Below are 22,136 nucleotides of genomic sequence, written 5' to 3'. Positions count from 1 at the left end.
GCTTCGGGAAGGGCATGTATAAAAGGGAATTTAGAAAGGCTTTTGTACAGTAATAAGGAGAGTATGGCAAGAACAGAGAATTTATGGGAGGAGGAACTGGATAATTAGGTGGAAAGCTGGAAGATGTGTTTGGAAAGAAGAGATTGGGATAGATTGTAAAGAAAGTTCATAGTATCTCAAAATAAAATAATCCAAATTTATTTTGGGGGCAATAAGCAACCAGCAGAGAACCATTGGAACTATATTTTGTGTTTGTTTTCCAAGGAAGAGGGCAGGAGATTAATTACAATGGGAAGGAACTCAAACAGAGAGACTTTTAGGATACTGCTGCAGCAGTCCTAAAGGATGTTCATTGGAACTGAAGAGTCTAAACTCTAGTCTAGGGATGAGCACAGTGGCTCAGACCTATAATCCAAGTACTTTGGGAGGCCAAGGTGGGTGGATCACTTGAGGTCAAGAATTTGAGACCAGCCTGGCCAACATAGTGAAACTCCATCTCTACCAATAATACAAAAATTAGCCTTAGCCAAGTGCGGTGGTGCATACCTATAGTCCCAGCTAACTTGGGAAGCTGAAGCAGGAGAATCACTTGAATCCAAGAGGCAGAGGTTAGAGTGAGCCGAGGTCATGCCACTGCACCCTGAGCGACAGAACAGACTGACTTAAGACACAAAAATAAAAATAAACTTTAGTCTAAAGCAAATTTTTATGAATAATTAAATGTGAGGGATGAAAGGGAAATGTTTCTAGTTTAGGAGACTTGGATGTATTTAATAAAGAACAAATAATAAATGTATATAATAGATAAATAATAGATCAAGATAGAGCAGGTTGAGATGGAAGTAATTTTCTGATTCAGTTATGGATGTGTTAAGTTCAGACTGCCTAAATGTTATGCAGATATTCTGCAGTATCCATTGACAGAAATGTGGGTTTTGTTTTGTTTCATTTTATTTTTTACAATTAGAAGATGAATGGAAATTGATGTTGGAGTTCATAATCATTTTTAAATATCACAATCATGGCTTTGATTATGTTAATTAGTTATTGTTTTGTTTTGCACCAATGAATAAATAATTCATTTTTTCCAGTAAATGCTTGAAACATTACTGTATTTCTAAGGCTTGCATTTTTGTCCATTGGATGTTTTAAAATTTGTTATTTAGAAATTCACAATGTCTTTGGAACTCATAAACAAGTTGTATGAGTAAATTAAAAATATTACAATTTTCAGTTTCTAAATCATAAATATCCATTTTAATTTCTTTGATTAAAAAGATAATATTTGAAATTTCGTACTTGAAAATCTCCTTACTTTTTTTATGCACAATATTTGGCTGTTTATTTGAAGAAGACATTATAATGCTTCTTGTGTTCCAGAGGTAAAGCAGGGAGGGGCGGACACCAGGATCTATTTCTGACAGAAGCTTAGCAACCAGTTTAAAAATTTACCTTATAGTCATGATGTTTGAAAGATGATTCTGCTTTAGACATCCACAGCATTTTTTTTTTTGGTAGAGTTAAATGGTTTTGCTTACTTTAGTATTCACACTTCCCTGGTGAGACAGTTATTACAGGTCCAGCTGGGTCATAAAGATCTAAGAATTTTCTTTTCTTTTCTTTTCAGTATATCTAGCAGTTGGTACTCGTTTTGAAACACATAGCATGGACATATGAATTGGATTAGCATCAGCCACAATAACAGCGAAACTTCATTCCCAGATAGCTTTGTTTACAAAGGAGGCCTTTTTAGAATTTACTACTTTGAATGAAGTACAGTGATCATATTAGCCATTGCTTTTCGACAGTCATATACAATTAGTTTTAAATGGAAAGCCAGACTAGCAAAGGCAAATCATGATTGGGTTTCTGATAAGAAGGGTATTGTCCTCCTAGCTGCATTCGGGATAGTACATTGTCATCTAGACAAGAAACCCACTTGGGCTGAATAACATATTTTATTTAATTATTTTACATTATTCCCATAGGGTTCACTTTAAATCTCCTTTTTTCACCTTTCAAATACAGTCTATGTCATGTGATTATAAATGTAGTAACTGTTTGTTTTAAAAAAATTGGAAAGCATAGAAATAAATAAAACCTGCCATTCAAAGGCAATTACTGTTGATAGTTTCATATGTCCTTAAATAGTGAGATAATTCTGCCTAAATATTTTTCTCCTGCTTTGTCTACATCAGGCGTCCCCAAACTTTGTACACAGGGGGCCAGTTCACTGTCCCTCAGACCGTTGGAGGGCCGCCACATACAGTGCTCCTCTCACTGACCACCAATGAAAGAGGTGCCCCTTCCCGAAGTGCGGCGGGGGGCCGGATAAATGGCCTCAGGGGGCCGCATGCAGCCCGCGGGCCGTAGTTTGGGGACGCCTGGTCTACATCCTGGGGCAGTATTAATAAATCACATACACAGAGATATTAATGTATAGAGATAGATGCTAGATGTACTATAGATAAAGTCATTAGATAATTTCTCTTACAGCAAACTTTCAAGGAATCTTTTTTCCCCTCCATTTCAAAGGTAAACTAAGCTTCAGATAGCCAAAGTGTCATGTAGCAAAACATACAGCTTGTGAGTAAAGAAATGGTATTTGAGTATAATTCTATTTTCAAAGCCTATTATAGCACACTACTTTACCATATTGCTTTAGCAATTTACCTTGTTGATTAAAATGTCTCATGTTTATCATTGAATATTTTGTCCTACTTTCTTGACTGTGCTTGGGCATTTAAGCTCATTTTAATTTTTTATTTTGTAAAGAATTCTGTGTATTAAACTTTACCCCTCTTTTAGAAATATACAGTATTAGAATTACTGATTCAAAGGATATGTATATTTTTAAATTTTTGTCTAGGATCATTATACAGTTAACTCTCCAGTGACAATATGTGAGAACATCTGTTCTCACTGCACCCTTGCCAGCTTAAATTTTTGGTTGAAACAACATGACTGGGGCAAATCAGCCCAAGGCATGAGATATATCACCGTCTTAGAAGAGTTAGTTTGACATTTGTTCTTCTCTTGCAGTTGAGACATGGAACTTAGTTACTGACAGAATCTGAAAGATTGTTCATTCTTTAGTGATTGCTTCTTTGTTCTGGAAAAGAATAAACACATATAAGCCTTCAGAAAATTGAGATTAGAAAAGAACTCCAATAAGATTTCTCTGACATGTCGAAAGTAAATAGTAAAGGCCAAAAAAGTACCCAAAAAGGAAGGGTAGACAAAAGAAAAATGGAAATTATCCAAATAATAACTGAAATAGGAATAAAAATTTATGGCCTGAGAAGATCCCAGTTTATAGCTGATATAGATTGTGATCAGTGGTAGAAAAGAAAGGACAAATTCACACAAGCCAATTTATAAGTTTTTTGAGCATCCAAATATGATGCTTTTGTTTTAATACACTCATGTCAGCTAATCCCCACAATAGCCCTGTGGGAACCGAAAATATAAAAAGTTTCAGAGAGAAATTAATGATCGGAAAGACCCAATGAACTTATTAGAGTTACACAGCTATATTAGAATTCCAGGACTGTCTGTACTATGACCATGCTCTGTCTATTATACCCGTTTTAGGCTGTTGATTTTATACCAACAAAGTAAGTGGTAACTGGCGAGTTTGATTATGTTTTAGGAAAGAGTAGGGTAGGAGAGATCAAAGACAGTGAAACAGAGGATGCTTTTGATGTAAAAATGTCAATAACCTAAATAAGGCAGTGGAAGTACAAAGGAAAAAGAAGACCAAATTCAGGAGAGATTGCAAAGGTAGATGTGATGGACTTGGGTAAAAGGGAAGGGTCGTAGATAACACCAAGATTTCTAACCTGAACAATTTGTATGTGACAATGCCACTAGAAAGACAGGAAACCCAACAGCAAGTCTTGATGGAAGCTGGTTAATGTAGTGATCTTTAGGTTGAGTTTGAGGTGCAGGTGAGATATGCATATGACACAGAGAAAAATGATGACAATGTGTATCTGGAGAGTTCAAGGACACAGATAGAGATTTGAAAATCATCAGCCTGGGGATATGAACTGAAGTCTTAAGGGTAAATATTATTTTATGGCAGAACTTAAATTAGTGTACTATGTAAGAACTAAGTTCTAATAAAAATCAGACTACTTGGGATCAAATCTTAGGTCTACCACTTTCTGGCTCCCAGGCAAATTTACATAACCTCTCTTAGCCTTGTCTCTCACGTATTCTCATCTAGGTAACATTGGCAATGATTGGAGACATTATTTTTTGTTGTTGCCACTGGGTTTGCTACTGTCATCTTAATGGGTAGGACTCACTGAGGATGGGAACGGGAAAGAGACCACTGGGGTGAACAGTTAGCAGAGTAATGATAATTTTGGGGAAAAGTTATAATAAGGGTGAAAGAAAGATGGAAATAGAATTCCAGGCTGCAATAGGCTGAGAATTAAACGAAAAACGAGGATGAGAGATAAGAAAAGCAGCTTCTTCACAATGGCTATTTGACTACAGAGGACAGTTTTGCTTCTATTTTTAGGTTTGGAAAGAACATCCTGTTTAGACTAAAAAGAAAGAAAAGTCAAAAGGGAAACAATGAAAAAATAAGAAAGACTGTAATTGATGGAGCAAGAGTCCAGGAGAAAAAGATTGAAGACTCTGTGATTATCAACAATGAAAAGGAGACTTGCTTTAAAAAAAACTTGGGGTACTTCCCATGGCAGAAAAGTATGATGCTAATGTCACTATACTTGCAGTCAAGGGAAAAAATGCAAGTCTATTTATTAAGATTTTCATTTGTAGTTTATTTCATAAAAACCATAAAAAGCTGAGTTATTTTTATGAGCCTTTCAAAAATTACAAATTAAAATTGTATTAAATAGCCCAAATACACAAGAAAATGTATCCTCTAGATTGACATTGATGTTCCATCATTAGACTTCCTATTAAGGACTGAATTATCTCCCTTAAAATCCATATATTGGAGCTCTAACCCCCAATGAAATTGTATTTTGAGACAGGGCCTTTATAAAGATATAATAATTAAGGTTAAATGAGGTCCTAAGGGTGGGCCCCTAAATCTATGGGAATGGAGTCCTTGGAAGCCAGGAAAAGACACCAGGAGGGCCCACATGCAGAGGAAAGGCCCTGTGAGGGTGCCGTGAATATGGGCCTGTTAGCCAAAGGCAGGACAAAAGACTTCACCAGAAACCAACCCTGGTGGTTCCTCGATCATGAACTTCCAGCCTCTGGAAGGGTGTGTAGATAAATTTCTGTTCTTTAAGCTACCTAGTCTGTGGCATTTTGTTATGGCAGCCCCAGGAGACTGATTACTTCCTTAATTGGAACTTTTATACAAATAATACAATAGGAGAAAGAAGGTGACCCATTGAAATAAAAATTATTTCTCTCAAGGAATCTGATTGGTCTCCTGAATTTACAAGAAAAACACAACCCCATCAAAAACTGGGTGAAGGATAAGAAGCTTCTTACAAGAAGACATTTATGCTGCCAACAAACATGAAAAAAAGCTCATCCTCACTGGTCATTAGAGAAATGCAAATCAAAACCACAATGAGATACCATCTCACTCCAATTAGAATGACAGTCATTAAAATGTCAGGAGACAACAGATGCTGGAGGGGATGTGGAAAAATAGGAATGCTTTTACAATGTTGGTGGGAGTGTAAATTAGTTCAACCATTGTAGAAGACAGTGTGCCAATTCCTCAAGGACCTAGAACCAGAAATACCATTTGACTCAGCAATCCCATTACTGGATATATACCCAAAGGATTATAAATCATTCTGTTATAAAGACACATGCACACGTTTATTGCAGCACTGTTCACTTGGAACCAAACAAAATGCACATCAATGATAGACCAGATTTTAAAAATGTAGCACATATATACCATGGAATACTATGCAGCCATTAAAAAGGATGAGTCCATGTCCTTTGCCGGGACATGGATGAAACTGAATACCATCATTCTTAACAAACTAACACAGGTACAGAAAACCAAAAACTGCATGTTCTCACTCAAAAGTGGGAGTGAAACAATGAGAACACATGGACACAGGGAGGGGAACATCACACAGTGGGGCCTGTTGGGGGATAGGGTGCAAGGGGAGGGAGAGCATTAGGAGAAATATCTAATGTAAATGACAGGTGGATAGGTGCAGCAAACCACCCTGGCACATGTATACCTGCACGTTCTGCACATGTATCCCAGAACTTAAAGGATAATAATAAAAAGAATCTGATTGGTCATAAGGGCAGGATGTGAGAGAGAGAAAGCAGATATTTAATACCAAATTCCAGCCACAACTATTAACTAGATCACCTGAGATTTCCATATTGGGGAGATAAATATGGTGTCAATTGTGGCTGGGATTGCAGGTGTTAGAATCAGGTTGCATTGGTTCAAATCCCAGTGTTGACACTTGCTAGACATGTGACCTTGGGCAAATTACTTAATTTTTTTAGCTTTGATTACCTTACCTTTAAAACAGGGAACATCCATGTAAATAGTTTGTACAGTCCTAATGTATGCTAGCTAGTATTTTCATGTTTTGCTTGAAATTTATATTGCTAAATTATATAAACATTAATTTGCGACATTAAGGGATGTATTTATTGTTAAGCTTCTAGTGTTTTTTGTGGGGGAAAGCTATGTATTTCCCTTTCTAGTCATGTAATGAGAACAGAAATTAAAAGTCCAGGAATTGATTGAATTTTATAAAAATGTTAAGCCAGGGGTTAATGTCTTTGTTTCAAGGAGTTTTGGGGCATAAGTAACAAAAAGATATCTTGGGATAGATTTATTGTGCCATTTTAGGATTTTGCTTTCAAGTAATAGAAAATCAGTGACTATCATAGTATTTGCATTCCCATGACATTTTTCTTGGCCAGAGTTTTTCAGGGGCAGTTTTTAAATAGTTACCAAAAAGTAGATTGTTTTAATTGATATCTGCTATAATTGATATATCTATATAAACCAGAATGTATCTGCTATAGATTTTGTTTTTAATAAATATTACCTATTTATTTTTAGACAATTTTGATAAGTTTTTTGCCAGTTATATGAATTTGTAAATTTTAAATAATTTTTAAGTAGCGAAGCTTGAAATTTAAAAAAGTTTTAGGTTTTAGGGTACACGTGCAGTTTTGTTATATAGGTTAACTTGTGTCATGAGAGTTCGTTGTATAGATTATTTTGTCATTCAGATACTAAGCCTGGTACCCAGGAGTTATTTTATTTTATTTTATTTTATTTTATTGCTTCTCTCCTTCTCGTCAGTTGTATTCTTCTGAAAATTTTTTAATAGATAAGATGCTCATTGTTTCCATGGACTCTGCTTCGAGAATACCAAAATTTGGAGAAAAAATGAACATTTGCTTCTACATAATTCTATCACAAAGTGGTCTTAAAATTTAGAACTTACAGTGTCATAAAAAATAATTTAGTATTGATTCTTTGTTTTCTTTGGGAAAGTATATTATTTTGATGAAATTAATTAAACCTATGTGAAACTTATCATTGGTTTTTATGTCAAAACAGTGTAATTTGGTCCAGAAAAGTAACAATAGGAAGAGTAATGTGTAATATCTGCTTTCATTAGTATGGATTTTATATAGTAAGGTAAAGGGAGTTTCTTTTAAACATCAAAAATAATTGGCCTGCCACAAAAAGTATGTCCACTGTATGGACTGTTTGATTTCAGTATAGTTTAGAGATATTTGTTTTTAAAGAAAAGGAAACATACAGAGTTGGCACATTAGGGCAATCTATTCTTATATTTTCCTCCTAAACACTGAAAAGGCTAAGAACTATCACATGAGATTTGATTCTAATTTCTCCTGCTTTTAATTTAAAATGAAAGTCATGCTATATTTTCAAATCTTTTCTTTCACTTTAATTGCAATTGGGATTCATGGATATAAATTTCATTATGGTCTAAAATAATTACCCTCGTTTAATGTCCTTCTGTATAATTCAGTGTTAAATTGCTAAGTGTTTCAAACCACTTCTCCCATATTGATACCAATGTATTGCTTCATTAGGACCCAAAATGTATGTGAAGCTTTCATTGTAACTAAGCTTTTGTCCTAAAAATTCATATAGGTGGATTACGTAAGGCACACACAGGAATTTTAACTCATATATCTTGAATTTTAAATAAAACATTGCTTCAGAAACTTAAGAGTTTTCTTGTCTTATCCTGGGCACATACATATATAAAAATGAACAAATGAGTAAGTGGTTGAGTGAGTCCATCCATCTGTTTATTAATTCATTTTAAATTTCTATCACAGGCCAGGAAATAACCTAGTTCCTAAAGAGAAAGAGATTGATGAAGAAGCTAAACTAGGTGACTGATCTCATGAAATCTTCATTTTGGCATGAGAAAAACAGCAGATATTTAAACAATCAAAGTAGTTTTTAGCTAGTGGTGACTGAAAATGAGTTAAAGTCACAGTGTGACAGCAGGAAGGATTTTAAGTAAAGGCTACTTTGCCTGGATTGGTCAGTCCTGTATGAAGATGAAACAATTGAGCTGGAACCTGAATGGTACTGAGAAAAAGCCGTGAAAATCTAGAGAAATAATGTTCCAGGCAGAAGACAAAGGCCCTGAGGCAGAGGCATGAAGTATTCTTAGTCAAATGTAGCATAGTATAACTCAGAGAAGTTATAGAGGTCAACAGAACAGTGATGTGATCTGATTTGTGTTTTTAAAAGATTACTCTGCCCACTGTGTAAGGATAAGAGAGGAAATAAAGGAAAAGGCAGTTACAGAATTCTGCAGTGAGACAATGGCAGTTGAGACCCCAAGATAATATAGAAAAGGGGATTCATTTCAGATTATTGCAGTTGGAATGTACAAGATTTGGTGTTGAATTCGATACGGAGGAAGGAAGAGGACAATCTAGAAGAGGAATCAGCAAGCGTTTTTTGGAAAGGGCCAGGACATTAAAGAATGTCTGTAAACCTGTACATCACACAGCTCAGTTTGTAGAGAAGGAGACTGACCAAAAACTAACAATTCCAGAACTCTGCAATATGCTCTGAAAGGCAACCATGGGGTATCAGATAGGATTCAAAGGGGCACATAAGCAGGGGTGAGACAGAAAGTGAGTGGTCTAGGACAGTGCTTTTCTGAGATCTGTGCTGAAGGACCAGTTTTGTTTTTTATTTTCACCATCCATTGTAGATAGATGTTTTTGTAAAATAAAATACAAATGAATTGCTAGAAAAATGCAAGTGGAAAAAAAGCATAGAAATAAATGCCCACTTTTTTTTTTTACTATTATATTCAGCATACATAAAATCCTATTTCAGTAAAAATATTAGAACAAATGTAACACTGGATAAAAGGAAAAGAATTGCCCCAATTAATCACATTGTTATTGAAAGCATGTATACAAGCAATAAGAAAAATAATGGCTATTATACTTGTTTTGCTGTCGTAACAAAACCACAATTTATGAGTGAAATAGCAATTCTCCATTCTGACTGCAATTGGTACACTTTGAAAGAACACTGTGGATTTCACTGTCTAGTCTTTAATGTGTCAAATGTACCTGTTCCTTGATTGTTAACTTTTTGTATCTAGGTTAAATGAATGATGGAAATGCTACTCGCAGGGAATAATGTATGCTTAAGCTGTTTTTTGTTTTGTTTCATACACTCCGAGTAGAGAAACCAGTCTCACAGAGGAGAATTGATGGGAACAGAAAAAATGATTTTAAAGTAATATCAGAATACTGAAAATATTCATTTTTACTTTTTATCAAAATGGAACAAGTGATGTTCTATTTTTTTAATCATTCATTAGTAGCTAGTTCTATCAATTACTTCTGTAAAGTATGGCTAAATTTTAATTCTCTTTTGATAAAATAAATAGATTCTAAATTTTACATACTTTAGGTTAAAATTCACAAAGTAATCTTAAATATTAGTTTATTTAAAATATATATAAATATACATATAATATATTTAGGCCAGACGCGGTGGCTCATGCCTTTAATCTCAGCACTTTGGGAGGCCAAGGTGGGCAGATCACGAGGTCAGGAGATTGAGACCATCCTGACCAACATGGTGAAAACCTGTCTCTACTAAAAATACAGAATTAGCTGGGCATGGTGATGCGTGCCTGTACTCGGGAGGCTGAGGCAGGAGAATCACTTGAACCTAGGAAGCGGAGGTTGCAGTGAGCAGAGATAGTGCCACTGCACTCCAGCCTGGCAACAGAGCTAGATTCCTCTCAAAAAAAAAAAAAAATCATACATTTAATAATACTCTCTTATGCACAACTTGTATGCAGCTTTTACCAAATGTTTCTCACCTTATGGATTTGACAGTAACACAAATTTGTACCCTGTTCAAAACCATAAGTCCACTGATCTTGCTCTTGGATGTCTCAGCATTGTCAAATTGCTAGAAAAAATTTCTAAACTTCTTTGCTTATGTCTTTATAGACTGGCAACAAATAGTGTACCAATTATACTCTGAGTAACACTACTCTTATCGAAAGACTCTAAATTCAATCATCCTTAGAAAAGGGTGAATATATAGGAATCTTCTATATAAATATTTAAGATAGAATATTTATGTCAAAATTGTGTATAGGAAAATCTCAAAACACTTCTTTAGAAAACACGACGTTTCCCTTTTTATACCCTTTACTAAGATGCATATTTTTTTTTACTTTAGTATTTTTGGGGTATAAGTGGCTTTTGATTACATGGAGTAAGTTCTTTAGTGGTGATTTCTGAGATTTTTGTGCACCCATCACCCTAACAATGTACACTGTTCCCAGTATGTAGTCTTTTATCCCCTACCTTCCTTTCACCCTTCGCCTCGAGTCCCCAAAATCCATTATGTCATTCTTACGCTTTCAGATCCTCATAGCTTAGCTCCCGCTTATAAATCAGAACATATATTTAGTTTTCCATTCCTGAGTTACTTCACTTAGATAAATGGTCTTCGACTCCATCCAAGTTGCTGTAAATGCCATTATTATCATTCCTTCTTACGGCTGAGTAATATTCCATGGTGTATATATACCACATTATCTGTATCCATATCCACTCACTGGTTGATAGGCATTTAGGTTGGTTCCATATTTTGCAGTTGGGAATTGTGTGGTTGCAAACATATATGTGCTAGTGTCTTTTTCTTAAAATGACTTCTTTTCCTCAGGGTAGATACACAGTAGTGGGATAGCTGGATTGAATGGTAGTTCCACTTTTAATTCTTTAAGGAATCTCCGTACTGTTTTCCATAGTGGTTGTACTAGTTACATTCCCACTAGCAATGTAAGTGTTCTCTTTCACTACGTCTGTGCCAAAAAGATATATATGTTCTTAACAGTTAAGGATTAAAAGTGAGAAAGAGTTAAAAATAAAATTTAAGCTAACATTTGTCACCAGTATTTCGACAGTAGAATTACTAGTTAAGCAAATAAACAAAAAATTGAGAAGTTTAGTTATTTTATATTGGATATTTCTGTGTAACTAGGTGTGTCCTACATGCTTGATTGGATTGTTTTCCACACTTAACCATTAAGTTGGTTATAAGTATAGACAGCCTAAAATCAAATAAGTACTAAACCAATACACTTCCAACTTTGAAATAACTGAAAAAAAGTCCAGGAGGATACATGCCAAAATGTTAACGTTTAACTCAAGATTGTAAAATTACAATAGATTGTTTATCCCTTAGAGTTCTTCAGGGCCTTTCAATTTGTTAACATTGTCATTGGAATCATACACACACACACACACACACACACACACACACACACACACACGCATACACACGAAATCTTAAAAATCAAAACTGTATGATTTCATTTGATTAATATAATAAGCCTAGTCAACTTAACAAGACCACGTCCTGAAAAAGAAAGATTTATATAGGCATATTAGACATGGAAACTTGATCAGGACTAAGTCACTTTTTATTTCTCAAAAGTGACAGTAAGTAAAAGGGGAGAACTCCTGAAATCAATTCTTAGCTTTTTATTCCTTTGGTGAATATGCTAAATTTGGTTATTATTTTCAAATGTTGGTACCTTTTAAAGCATATAATTATAATCAGGAAACAGTTTAAATGAAATATTGATTATTTGAAAAACATTTTTCTACTGAATAATCTCCATAACAGATATGGGGACATTATTACAAAGCAAAGATACAAATAAACATCTAATACTTTTGTGTGTATAATTCTCTCTGTTGCAGATATAAACATGTGTGCATGATAAAAAACTAAGATAACTACTCATCAAAGTGTCATTGCTTTCCCTGAAATTCTTGAGTAAATGAAATTCTTTTATAGACACTATTGCCTTCCTTCTGATAAGTATTCAGCCACTTATTACTTCCCACCTTTGTATTGTAAGTCTTTGTGTCTTATCTGTAATGTAAGACTGTGAATTCCTCAAAGTTGTACTTTATTCTCTTTGCATAATCCACAGTAGCTTGAATTGTCCCTTATAGATAGTAGGCATTGTATATATACATATGTGTGTGTCTGGGTGAATGGATGGATGGATAGATGGACGATGAATGGATGGATGGATGGATAAATAAATGGATGGATAACTGGCAAAATATGGATGTGACCGTTTTTATTTTCTTGGGGGATTATTTTTTTTTTTCTCCAAAGAAACATATAGTCATATGATAGTTGATAGTATAAACCACTAAGAATTATGATTGTCCTCATTATAAGTAAAGTAAACAAAAAATAACAAACATAAGAACACTTGAAGTCACATAGTAAATCAAGGGATTTTCTGCATAAGTGTACCAAAACAATGAAGGATGCCTCTAAAACCTTGAGTTTAGCTAAGTAAAACATCCCAGCTAATTTGGAACACTAACTTTCTATATTTTAAAAAACAATTTAGATGAGATTCAGGTTAACAAAGCATAATGGTATAGCCTGTTAAATTAAGAAGGCTTTGCCAAGCATTCTAATAATACCTGATAAGCATTTTGCTTAGCACTATTGAAATATTTGAAATTTTAAGATTTCACCTTTTACTCTTTTTGATTTATAACATTTGACTATTTAGAGAGTGTAAGAAAGAAAAAAACTGTGTTAAATGTTATGACACTTTCTCCCACCCTATTTTTAATTTGAAAATATTCTATTTTAAAAATGTTTATACAAAATTCTAAACCATTATATCAGAATAAAGGATAGGAGGTCATGAGAATAAAATCAATACAGACACACACACACACACACACACACACACACACACATAATGAATACATACATGATTCATGAATATAAAAAGTGCTTTGTAAACTGTAAAGTAAATGATAAATGCTATGATTTTTTAACAGCATGGTAATGCTGAGCTCTGATATTTGGACTGCCTTTCTAATAATTTAAAATACCATTTCTGTCTAGATGAAGTCTCATTATATCACAACTGAAGGGCCAAATTATATTCTCTTTAGACATACCACTGAGTAATCAACTCCCTTCAGAAGAATGTTTTGCCTTAATAATGAAAACATTTTAATAACTAAATTTATTACCCACTGAGTTACTGTCATCATAGCGTTCTAAAACAGACAAAGTTTCTAGACTGAGAAACACAGCTTCTTAACTGATATCCTTCGAGGATAATTTCTTTAAATGTCACCATTCTCAGTGTGTAAAGCTTATAGTTTCTTTTTCCTTCCTGTTTCCCTTTTTCCATACATCTTGTATTCTTTCCTTAATCCCTTCCTTGTTCTTCCTTCTTCCTTCCTCTTTCCTTTATTTTCCCTCACCACCTGGTAAGTATGTATAAACTGCCAGTGTTACACATAAAAGGGATTTCCCAAAGTGCTGGGATTACAGACATGAGCCACCACATCTGACCCAAGTTTATTCATTTTTTTATATATATATATTTTATGTTCTGGGGTACATGTGCAGATCCTGCAGGATTGTTACATAGCTATACGAGACTCCATCTCAAAAAAAAAAAAAAAAAAAAGAATAAACTTGGACCTGTAGTTTAATCAAAAGGCTTAACAAAATAAGCTAAAGGAATGGTCTGATAATCTGAGTCATAAATATAGAATTCTTTTTTGTCCTTAAAAAAAGGGATTTCCCATTTGCTCTCTTTCAACATCTGTGTACTCAAATGATAACATTTTACCCACACTTCTTGAAGGATTCTGTCAAGACTTGTAAAATCAGATTTTCTATCCCAAGAAAAGTAACAGAAAATTTTGCATGAAATATGTACATGCATAGAGGTTTGCTGTGGAGATGCCCTAAGCTAAAGCCATTTTCTCAGTAACATGTCTTCAGTTTATTTTGAAATTAGGTTTAGCATATATGTAGAAATTGGGTATTTTATTTTACAATGTTAAAATGTAACGTCTATGAGTTGTGAGTTTGTTTAAAAAGAGAATTTAATGATTTTTCTCTAGTTGCCTTTATTTGTTTTAACCTATAAATAATATTTTCTGGTTTCTACTCATTCGGTTGCTGGAGTTTTCACAACATCTCAATATAATCTTTTTCAGAATAGAATAACAGTAAAAAAAAAGGCATTAGTCAAGAAATATCATAGGACCTGAGTAACTATTTAGGAAAGCATCTGATACCTGTAATAGTACTTTTCCAAATGTCTATTTGATGAGGGTTCACACAGTTGGCAGGTGTTCCTACAGAGTGTCTTGAGAGAAGGAAAAATGAAACACTAATTGGTTCATTTTTGTTCCAGGAGTGATAAATTCTATAACACCATCAATTGTGCTTATCAAGATGGCTTAAATTATTCATTGATCAGTACAGGGATCTGCAGACAGTGGCAGTCATTTGGAACTCAATAATATTACTAGAAATTCTATATTTTTTTAAACTTCCAGTGATGTATAATGGTTGATTTATTGTTTAAGAAGACTTTGAATATCAGCAAGATACATTTGTTTAATGTTTCAGAAAATGTTATATTCTTTTGGCTAGGATTGGCTTCTAAGTAAAGATTATTTATGAAGGACACATGGTTCCAATTCAAAAGGCCAAAATTATAGTTCTAAGTATATTTATTTTGAAAATAAATTCCATATGTTTAGTCCATAATATTATTTGATTCTTCTCTTTCGATACCTCTTCACAGTGTTTTGGATTTCATTGTGTTGAAAATATCCAAATTTTATAAAGGTCAGAAGCATTATGGAATATACGTCTAATGGTGGACATGCTGCTAAGCTGCAGTCATCTTGGACAAGGAACTTAAATTCTGTGCTTAAATTTTTGTATTATCTAAACACAAAAATAGCAAATGAATCAGATATTATATGTTTTTACAATATATTGTGAACACGTCTAGCCTTAAGGACATTCTCTAAACTCATACCTCCTCTAAGTTTAGATAAGGACCAAGACATTCTATGGGAAAGTAGGAAATTTTGCCATATAAAGAACAATGACAAAAATAATATTTGAACATATTTTTCAACTATGGAAATTATATTTATTGCTTATCAGTGATAATATATTTTTGAAAACTTTGTAAGGACTGTTGCCTATTATTTGTCTATTTAGCATTCATTTGTTTTGGCATGAATTAATGCAATTCATTACAGAAAGATTTATATTCTTGAATATAATTCTTGATTCCCTGGATCTCTGCCTAATCTTGTCTGGGGTCCCTTTATGTATAGAAATAGTTCATATATTAGGTTCAGCATTCTGGTTACCATGCACCCTAGATGAGCTCATTACCCAAGGGTCTGAAGTAACAGCTGCTCCATTCCCCTCCAGCCAGCCCCAAGAAGGGTGTCATGTTTCTCTTTATAGTTTTTCAAAGTTAAAAAGAATATATAAAAGCAATTAAGGAACATTTAAATTTTAAATCAGCAAGCATTTTACTATGTTTTGGGACTTGACCACGCATAACTTATTGTTTAATACAACACACAAACCATTTAATTTGTTAAGATGAGAGAGGCTTAAAATTAAAATGTAATTTCTTAAAGTACTTTAAAATTATCTCCATTACAATTGTAGATAGTAATACTAACTCACAGTATTTCAAAATAAAAGCATATACTTTTATTTGGAAAAACCTCATTGGAACTATTGTTTGTTATTACATGTAAAGCACTTAGAGCAATACTTGGCATATGAGTACCATGTAAGTGAGGCTCTGATTATCATGTGTGTCCTAGGACTTCTGAGTATAGACTTTCACTTTTTTCTTTTCTTCACTCTAATTCAGTAGTTTGCAGAATGTAGTGTATAGTAAGAGTTACTGTATCTAGTTGTATTCAGTAATTTTCAAAGGTAATTCTAGTATTCATGTGTGTATTCATTTTGTGTTGCCTCTATAATATTTTATATTTCAGTGACAGAATTGAAAAGGCTTCACTATAGAAGGCTGAATACAGTTCCAGATGCACAGCAGGATATTGAATAGATTCCATGTGAACAATTAAATCACTCTTCCTGTTTTATGATAAAGTTGGCTTTTCACTCTTCCAAAATGATTTAATTTTTCTGTGATTCTCTCCTGTTGTTTTCCTGTATTCTGCACATTTATTTTGCCTTTGAAAATGAGTTTACTATTTTGTTAAGTGGAGATAACAATGCTTGTTTTTAGAATTTGTTTAAGAATTGGAATTAATATATGTTAATGGTAATTAAAATAATAGTACATGGCATATAAGAGATATTCCATAACTGGTAGATCTGGCTGTCATTTCAGTATTATAATTAAGTTATTCATTAATTTTGTGATATATGTCATTTAATGTGTCACAGACTTTATTCCAAACAATTATTTGAATATCTGCTTTTGCCAGATATGGCTGCCAGATTTGGTTATGTGTTGGCAACTGTATTGGCAAATAAGGTAGAAGAGGTTTCAAATCTCAGAGAGTTTATATTCTATTCAGGAAAAATATTACCTGATATACTTCCTAATAATGCATTTACATTAAGTGTTTGAATTTATTTTTATATAGATGCCTTTAGATTGTTTCATTATGTCACTGACTAGGTTGCCATTGTTACTGCTTTGTAGAAGATTTACTCTAATCACTGTCCTTTTCCTTTGATAGTTCTTTCAAACATTTGATTGGAGGGCTGGATGATGTTTCTAATAAAGCATATGAAGATGCAGAAGCTAAAGCAAAGTAAGTGACTTTTTCCCTTTGGCCTTAATCTTGATTAAAAAATGATTTTGAATAGAAATAAAATCAAATATTTTGTTGGACTTGACAAAGCCCAACATTCTGACAGGACATAACTAATTACTTGAGCGACAAAAGAAGCAAACTCTTCAACATAATTATTATTTGGTATGCTTACTTAGTAGTATGTCACTCTTTAAATACAAAACTTTAATTTTGTAATGAAGATCATCCCAGCAAGAAAAAAAATGCTTATTTACAAATCTAATACAAAAAATTAAATGTAAACATGTTGTCTGTCCTCCAGAAAATACTTCCTGAACAACTGGTGGTTGTATTTCATAGTTGCTTGTGCGATTGTATTAAAAATAATAAAGCTATAAATATTTCCCTGTGCTAATTCATCATTACATTGAACTTTGATGTTACTAACATGAAAATGACAAGAGATGGTAAATATCCCATTAATTATCATGTTGTATAAAAATACAACTCTGTCTATAAGAATAGTTTGATTAAAATATTTTTGGAGAAAGATTTAAAGTAAGTTGATATTAGCTTTTTCTGGAAAATTATTATTTTTAAAATACCAGTAATCTATATAATCTCCCCTCTTTATCCTAATGTAATTATTATTTAATAACATATAGGATACCTAAAGGATTAAATTGACAACAGTGAGCATTAAACAGATAGTTCGGGGCCAGAATTTGATCTGTTGGCTTTCTAGTAATCTGAAAATTAAAAGAAGTAAAATAATTTATTTTGCTCTGAGAATCCATGAAGATGAAAAATTTGCCCTAGAACTAAAATATTGAGAATTATATTCCAACTTAATCCATAAAATTATTTTATTTTCAAAGCTATATTCACAATTTCTCCTCTGTATAGCCCTGAGGTCGAATGCCTGCAGTGTCTCTGCTAAGGTTTGATTAGAAAGTTATACAGGCCAGCTGTAACACCAGACTCCATGCAGTCACTGAGACTGCTTATGTTCTGTATAATTATTATTAATTGTCCTTGTTTATTTCAACAGGCTAAAATGCACATTGATATTCAGTTTATAATTTAGTTTCCAGTATTAATAATAATCCCACCAAGGTGGCAAAGGGGACCACTTAAGGTACTTCATCAGTTTTTAAAGTTATAAAATGCCCTTTGTTATGGTTGGGTTCTTTTCCTAAAGGAATTATTTTGCTATATAACAAAATTCATACTTATAATTTATGTCAGCTTATCTTTACTTATTTGTATGTGTGTGTGTGTGTGTGTGTGTGTGTGTGTGTGTGTGTATTCAGTTAAGGATCTCATTGATCATTTTATATATACATCTCATACATAATTTACATATAATATGTATAATTTTTATATGTAATACAGTTTATATAATTATATAATTATAATCATATTATATAACACTATATGTGTGCATGCATAGATATGTAAAATATATAAAACAACTGATGGTAATCTTAAAAATTCATACACAATTCAGTTAAGTATTCTTAGTTGTCAGAAAAAGTCAAGAGTCTTGTAGACTAATGTATTTTTCCTGTTTCCCTATTAAACTTTGAAGTTTAATCTAATTTTTCCTATTAAACTTTAGAAGATTTTCTAATGAATGTTTTTGTAGAAATCTTATTTATTTCACTTAAAGTTGAGGTCACTAACATGATTCAAATTAATCAGTGATGGGGAAGTGACCAAGTTAGTCCTAGGTTTCTCTGTGTCCTATTGACTTTATAAAGATAACTACGTGTACATCTCCTGAACTCTGGCCATTCATGAATTCACTTGCACATACTTCAATTAAAAGTAGTCAGTAAGACAAACTGAAACAATGAAATTCAGATATTCTGACAATTAGAGGTAGGTATGGCAACAGTTCTTAACATTGGAAGAAAATTGGTCAATGTGAAAAACATGAACCTGAATGAAGGCCAAAAGCCTTGGGTTCTGCTTGTCTCTGTCATTACCAGACAAGTGATTTTGGTCATATATCTTAATGCTTATCTCTCAATCTCAGTTTTTACACTTTTAAAATGGTGTTTTTAAGATTTAATTGATGGCAGTGTGTAAAAATACTTTGTAAATTTTAAAGGCTGTAAAAATATATCACTAGGCTTACACCTGTAATCCTAGCACTTTGGGAGGCTGAGGTGGGCAGATCACCTGAGGTCAGGAGTTTGAGACCAGCCTGTCCAACATGGTGAAATGTTATTGCTACTAAAATTATAAAAATTAGCTGGGTGTGGTAATGGGCACTTATAGTAACAGCTACTCAGGAGGCTGAGGCAGGAGAATCACTTGAACCCAGGAGGTGGAGGTTGCAGTAAGCCAATATCGTGTCATTACACTCCAGCCTGGGTGACCAGAGTAAAACTCTATCTCAAAAATAAATAAATAAAATATATCACTAGAAATAACTAGAAACATACTTCAGTACATTTGATATGTAATTGAATTTACAGATTCCATATCTTTATGTTGATCAAATTTTACTTGGACAAGAAGACTTTAATTTTACATAAGCAACATAATTTTATTTGAGTAGCATATTATGAAATTAAACCTTACCTAGAAAATATTCAAAAATATATTTTTAATAAAACAGTAACATTTGATTAAAAGAGAGTTCAATTTTAATTAAAGAAGAAAGAAAGACAATGACATGACTACCTACATTAAACTAGTTTCAAATATTGCTATTTGGAACCATAAATTTGATAGATTATAATTTAGCCATTATATTTATACTGTTTCCTCCAATTTTACTGTGGTATAACTGAGAAATAGGAATTGTATGCAATTAAAGTGTATATGACATGATTTGATATATAGGAATACATTGAGAAATGATTATCACAATCAAACTAATGAACACATCTACCACCTCACATAGTTACTTTTGTGTGTGTGTGGTAAGAACACTTAAGATCTACTGTCTTAGAAAAATTCAACTGTACAGTTTTCTTTGAATTTTCTCTTCAGTTCACACTAAACCCAAATGAATGTATAATTCATGTTTTTTAATATTGATTATTATAGTAATGGCTTGATGAAAAAAGTCTAAAACCTTTATCCAAATTCTAGTGAGGTTGATAATGTGACCTTTATTCCTAAAAACAGCCAAATAAATAAATATCAGAGTTATTGTTGTGTCTTATACACAGTTAGCATTTTATAGTCTTCTAATAAATAATTAATATTAGAAGATTTCTGAAGTGTAAGGTATCTTTTAATTAGGTGTCCTATCACTCAAAGAAGGCAAACTGTGAATTATTCCCTAAAGAAAGCTTTCTAGTTGAACTCTCAAGTTTAAAACTCTATTTGAATCAGCATTGTTGTTTCTCTCTATTGAATTTCTTCCCCTTAACTATTTTATATTTTTATTTTGTATTTAAGGAATTTATAAGCATTTCCAATGCTGTAAGGGCTAGAAACCAGCTCTATTTGTTTAAAATCTGGGATATTTCTGTTAATACCTCTAAATTTCCATACAGATCACAAAATCTTGACCATTTAGAAAGACAATGTTAATTTGGCTCTACTTTGTAAGCTTTATTTGTTCAAGGTCTTCTTGATGTTTTGCAAAATCTATGGAAGATAAGATTAAGATTTCTTAAAATTAAACTAAAATGATTATGTTAGTTATCTGTGGGAAATTATTATTGGTGTTATCTCATTGACTATGTTTATTTGAGTAAGAAGCGAAAAAAAAGTAGGACTTACTATAAAGATTAAGTCAAGACATTTAAAAACTTAAATGTTAGCATAATCAAGCTCAATGGCAGAAAGATTTCACAAAATGTTTAGACCTTCCCTTTCAGTAAAACCATACCAGGCATTCAGCTCAAGTAGAGAGTCTGGGAAGATTGGCTTGAGAGAAATGTTCCAGTAAAAGTGGTTCTCAAAACTCCTCTCCTGCAGGATAGGAGCCCTGAGTCTGTCTTATGAGGTATATATTCTACAAAGATATTTAATTCTAGGCAAAAATTTTGCCTATATGGCATGCTTAAGCTTCACTTGATTGCTGCTTATTATCCACTGAGGGCTTCTCTTTTTTAAAATAGGAAGTTATAATCACAAAGACATTAGAAGAGACAATATCAGATCAAAGTTAAGGTTCACTGAACTTTATATGGAGAAGAAGGTAGGATGTGTGATGAAAGGTACATATTTTCAATTGATAATATGTATTCATTCGTTTAATAAACATTTAGAAATTTACTTATGATGAGTCAGGCATTGTGCTTTATAATGTGCACACCAAATAGAAAACACCATTTGCAGTACTAAAGATTATCTTACAGTTCAGTAGGGAAGCTGATATGTAATTCAATGAATACTTTCACTAATTGGTTCTAAGAGTGAGTTATAACAATTATTATGAGATGAGTATTTGGATATAAGGTTATATCTCTATATGGAAGCCTGTTTTTATAAAAATCACAACCATTCAGAAATATCTAAAGAAAAATTAAATATTTTATTAAATGTTTTTTATATATGTGTATAGCTTGTATCTTAAATGAAATATTTTCAAGTTATACTAACTTTGATATCTTAATTACTAAATAATCAGCAGTTATAGGCAAAACAACTATTTCCGCAAATAAAAAATCCCATATATTTGTATCTTTCATTTTCTTCCTCTATCTTGGCCTATGTGTGTGTGTGTGTATATATGCATATATAGAGGCATACACACACACACACACACACACACACACACACACACACACACACACACACATAGGCCAAGATAGAGAAAGACAGTGCAAACAATCTAAAGCAAACACACTGCTATTACCTATCTTTGTGGTTTACAGTTATAGTGCATTTTTAATTTTATATCTTGTTTTATTCTATTTAACATCTGTTAAATGTTTTGCATTGCTATAAAGTAATACCTGAGGATCAGTTATTTATGAAGAAAAAAGGTTTATTTGGTTCATGGTTCTACAGGTTGTACAGGAAGCATA

General features: G+C 32.8%; 1 protein-coding gene across 3 annotated transcripts in view; it reads left to right on the top strand.

Moving 5' to 3' along the window:
* Positions 1 to 22,136, top strand: part of PRKG1 (protein kinase cGMP-dependent 1) — a 1,343,496-nt gene that overhangs the window by 1,196,686 nt on the left and 124,674 nt on the right. For all 3 annotated transcript variants that reach the window (XM_074382507.1, XM_010333313.3, XM_074382508.1), the window contains one exon: positions 17,080 to 17,154. In XM_074382507.1, coding sequence (XP_074238608.1) covers positions 17,080 to 17,154 — 75 coding nt within the window. The remainder of the gene's footprint in view (positions 1 to 17,079; positions 17,155 to 22,136) is intronic.

This window comes from Saimiri boliviensis, chromosome 12, assembly GCF_048565385.1.
Source record: "Saimiri boliviensis isolate mSaiBol1 chromosome 12, mSaiBol1.pri, whole genome shotgun sequence".
Classification (NCBI taxonomy): Eukaryota; Metazoa; Chordata; class Mammalia; order Primates; family Cebidae; genus Saimiri; species Saimiri boliviensis.
The sequence above is the reverse complement of the archived record's forward strand: the minus strand, read 5'-3'. Positions and strand labels throughout refer to the sequence as shown.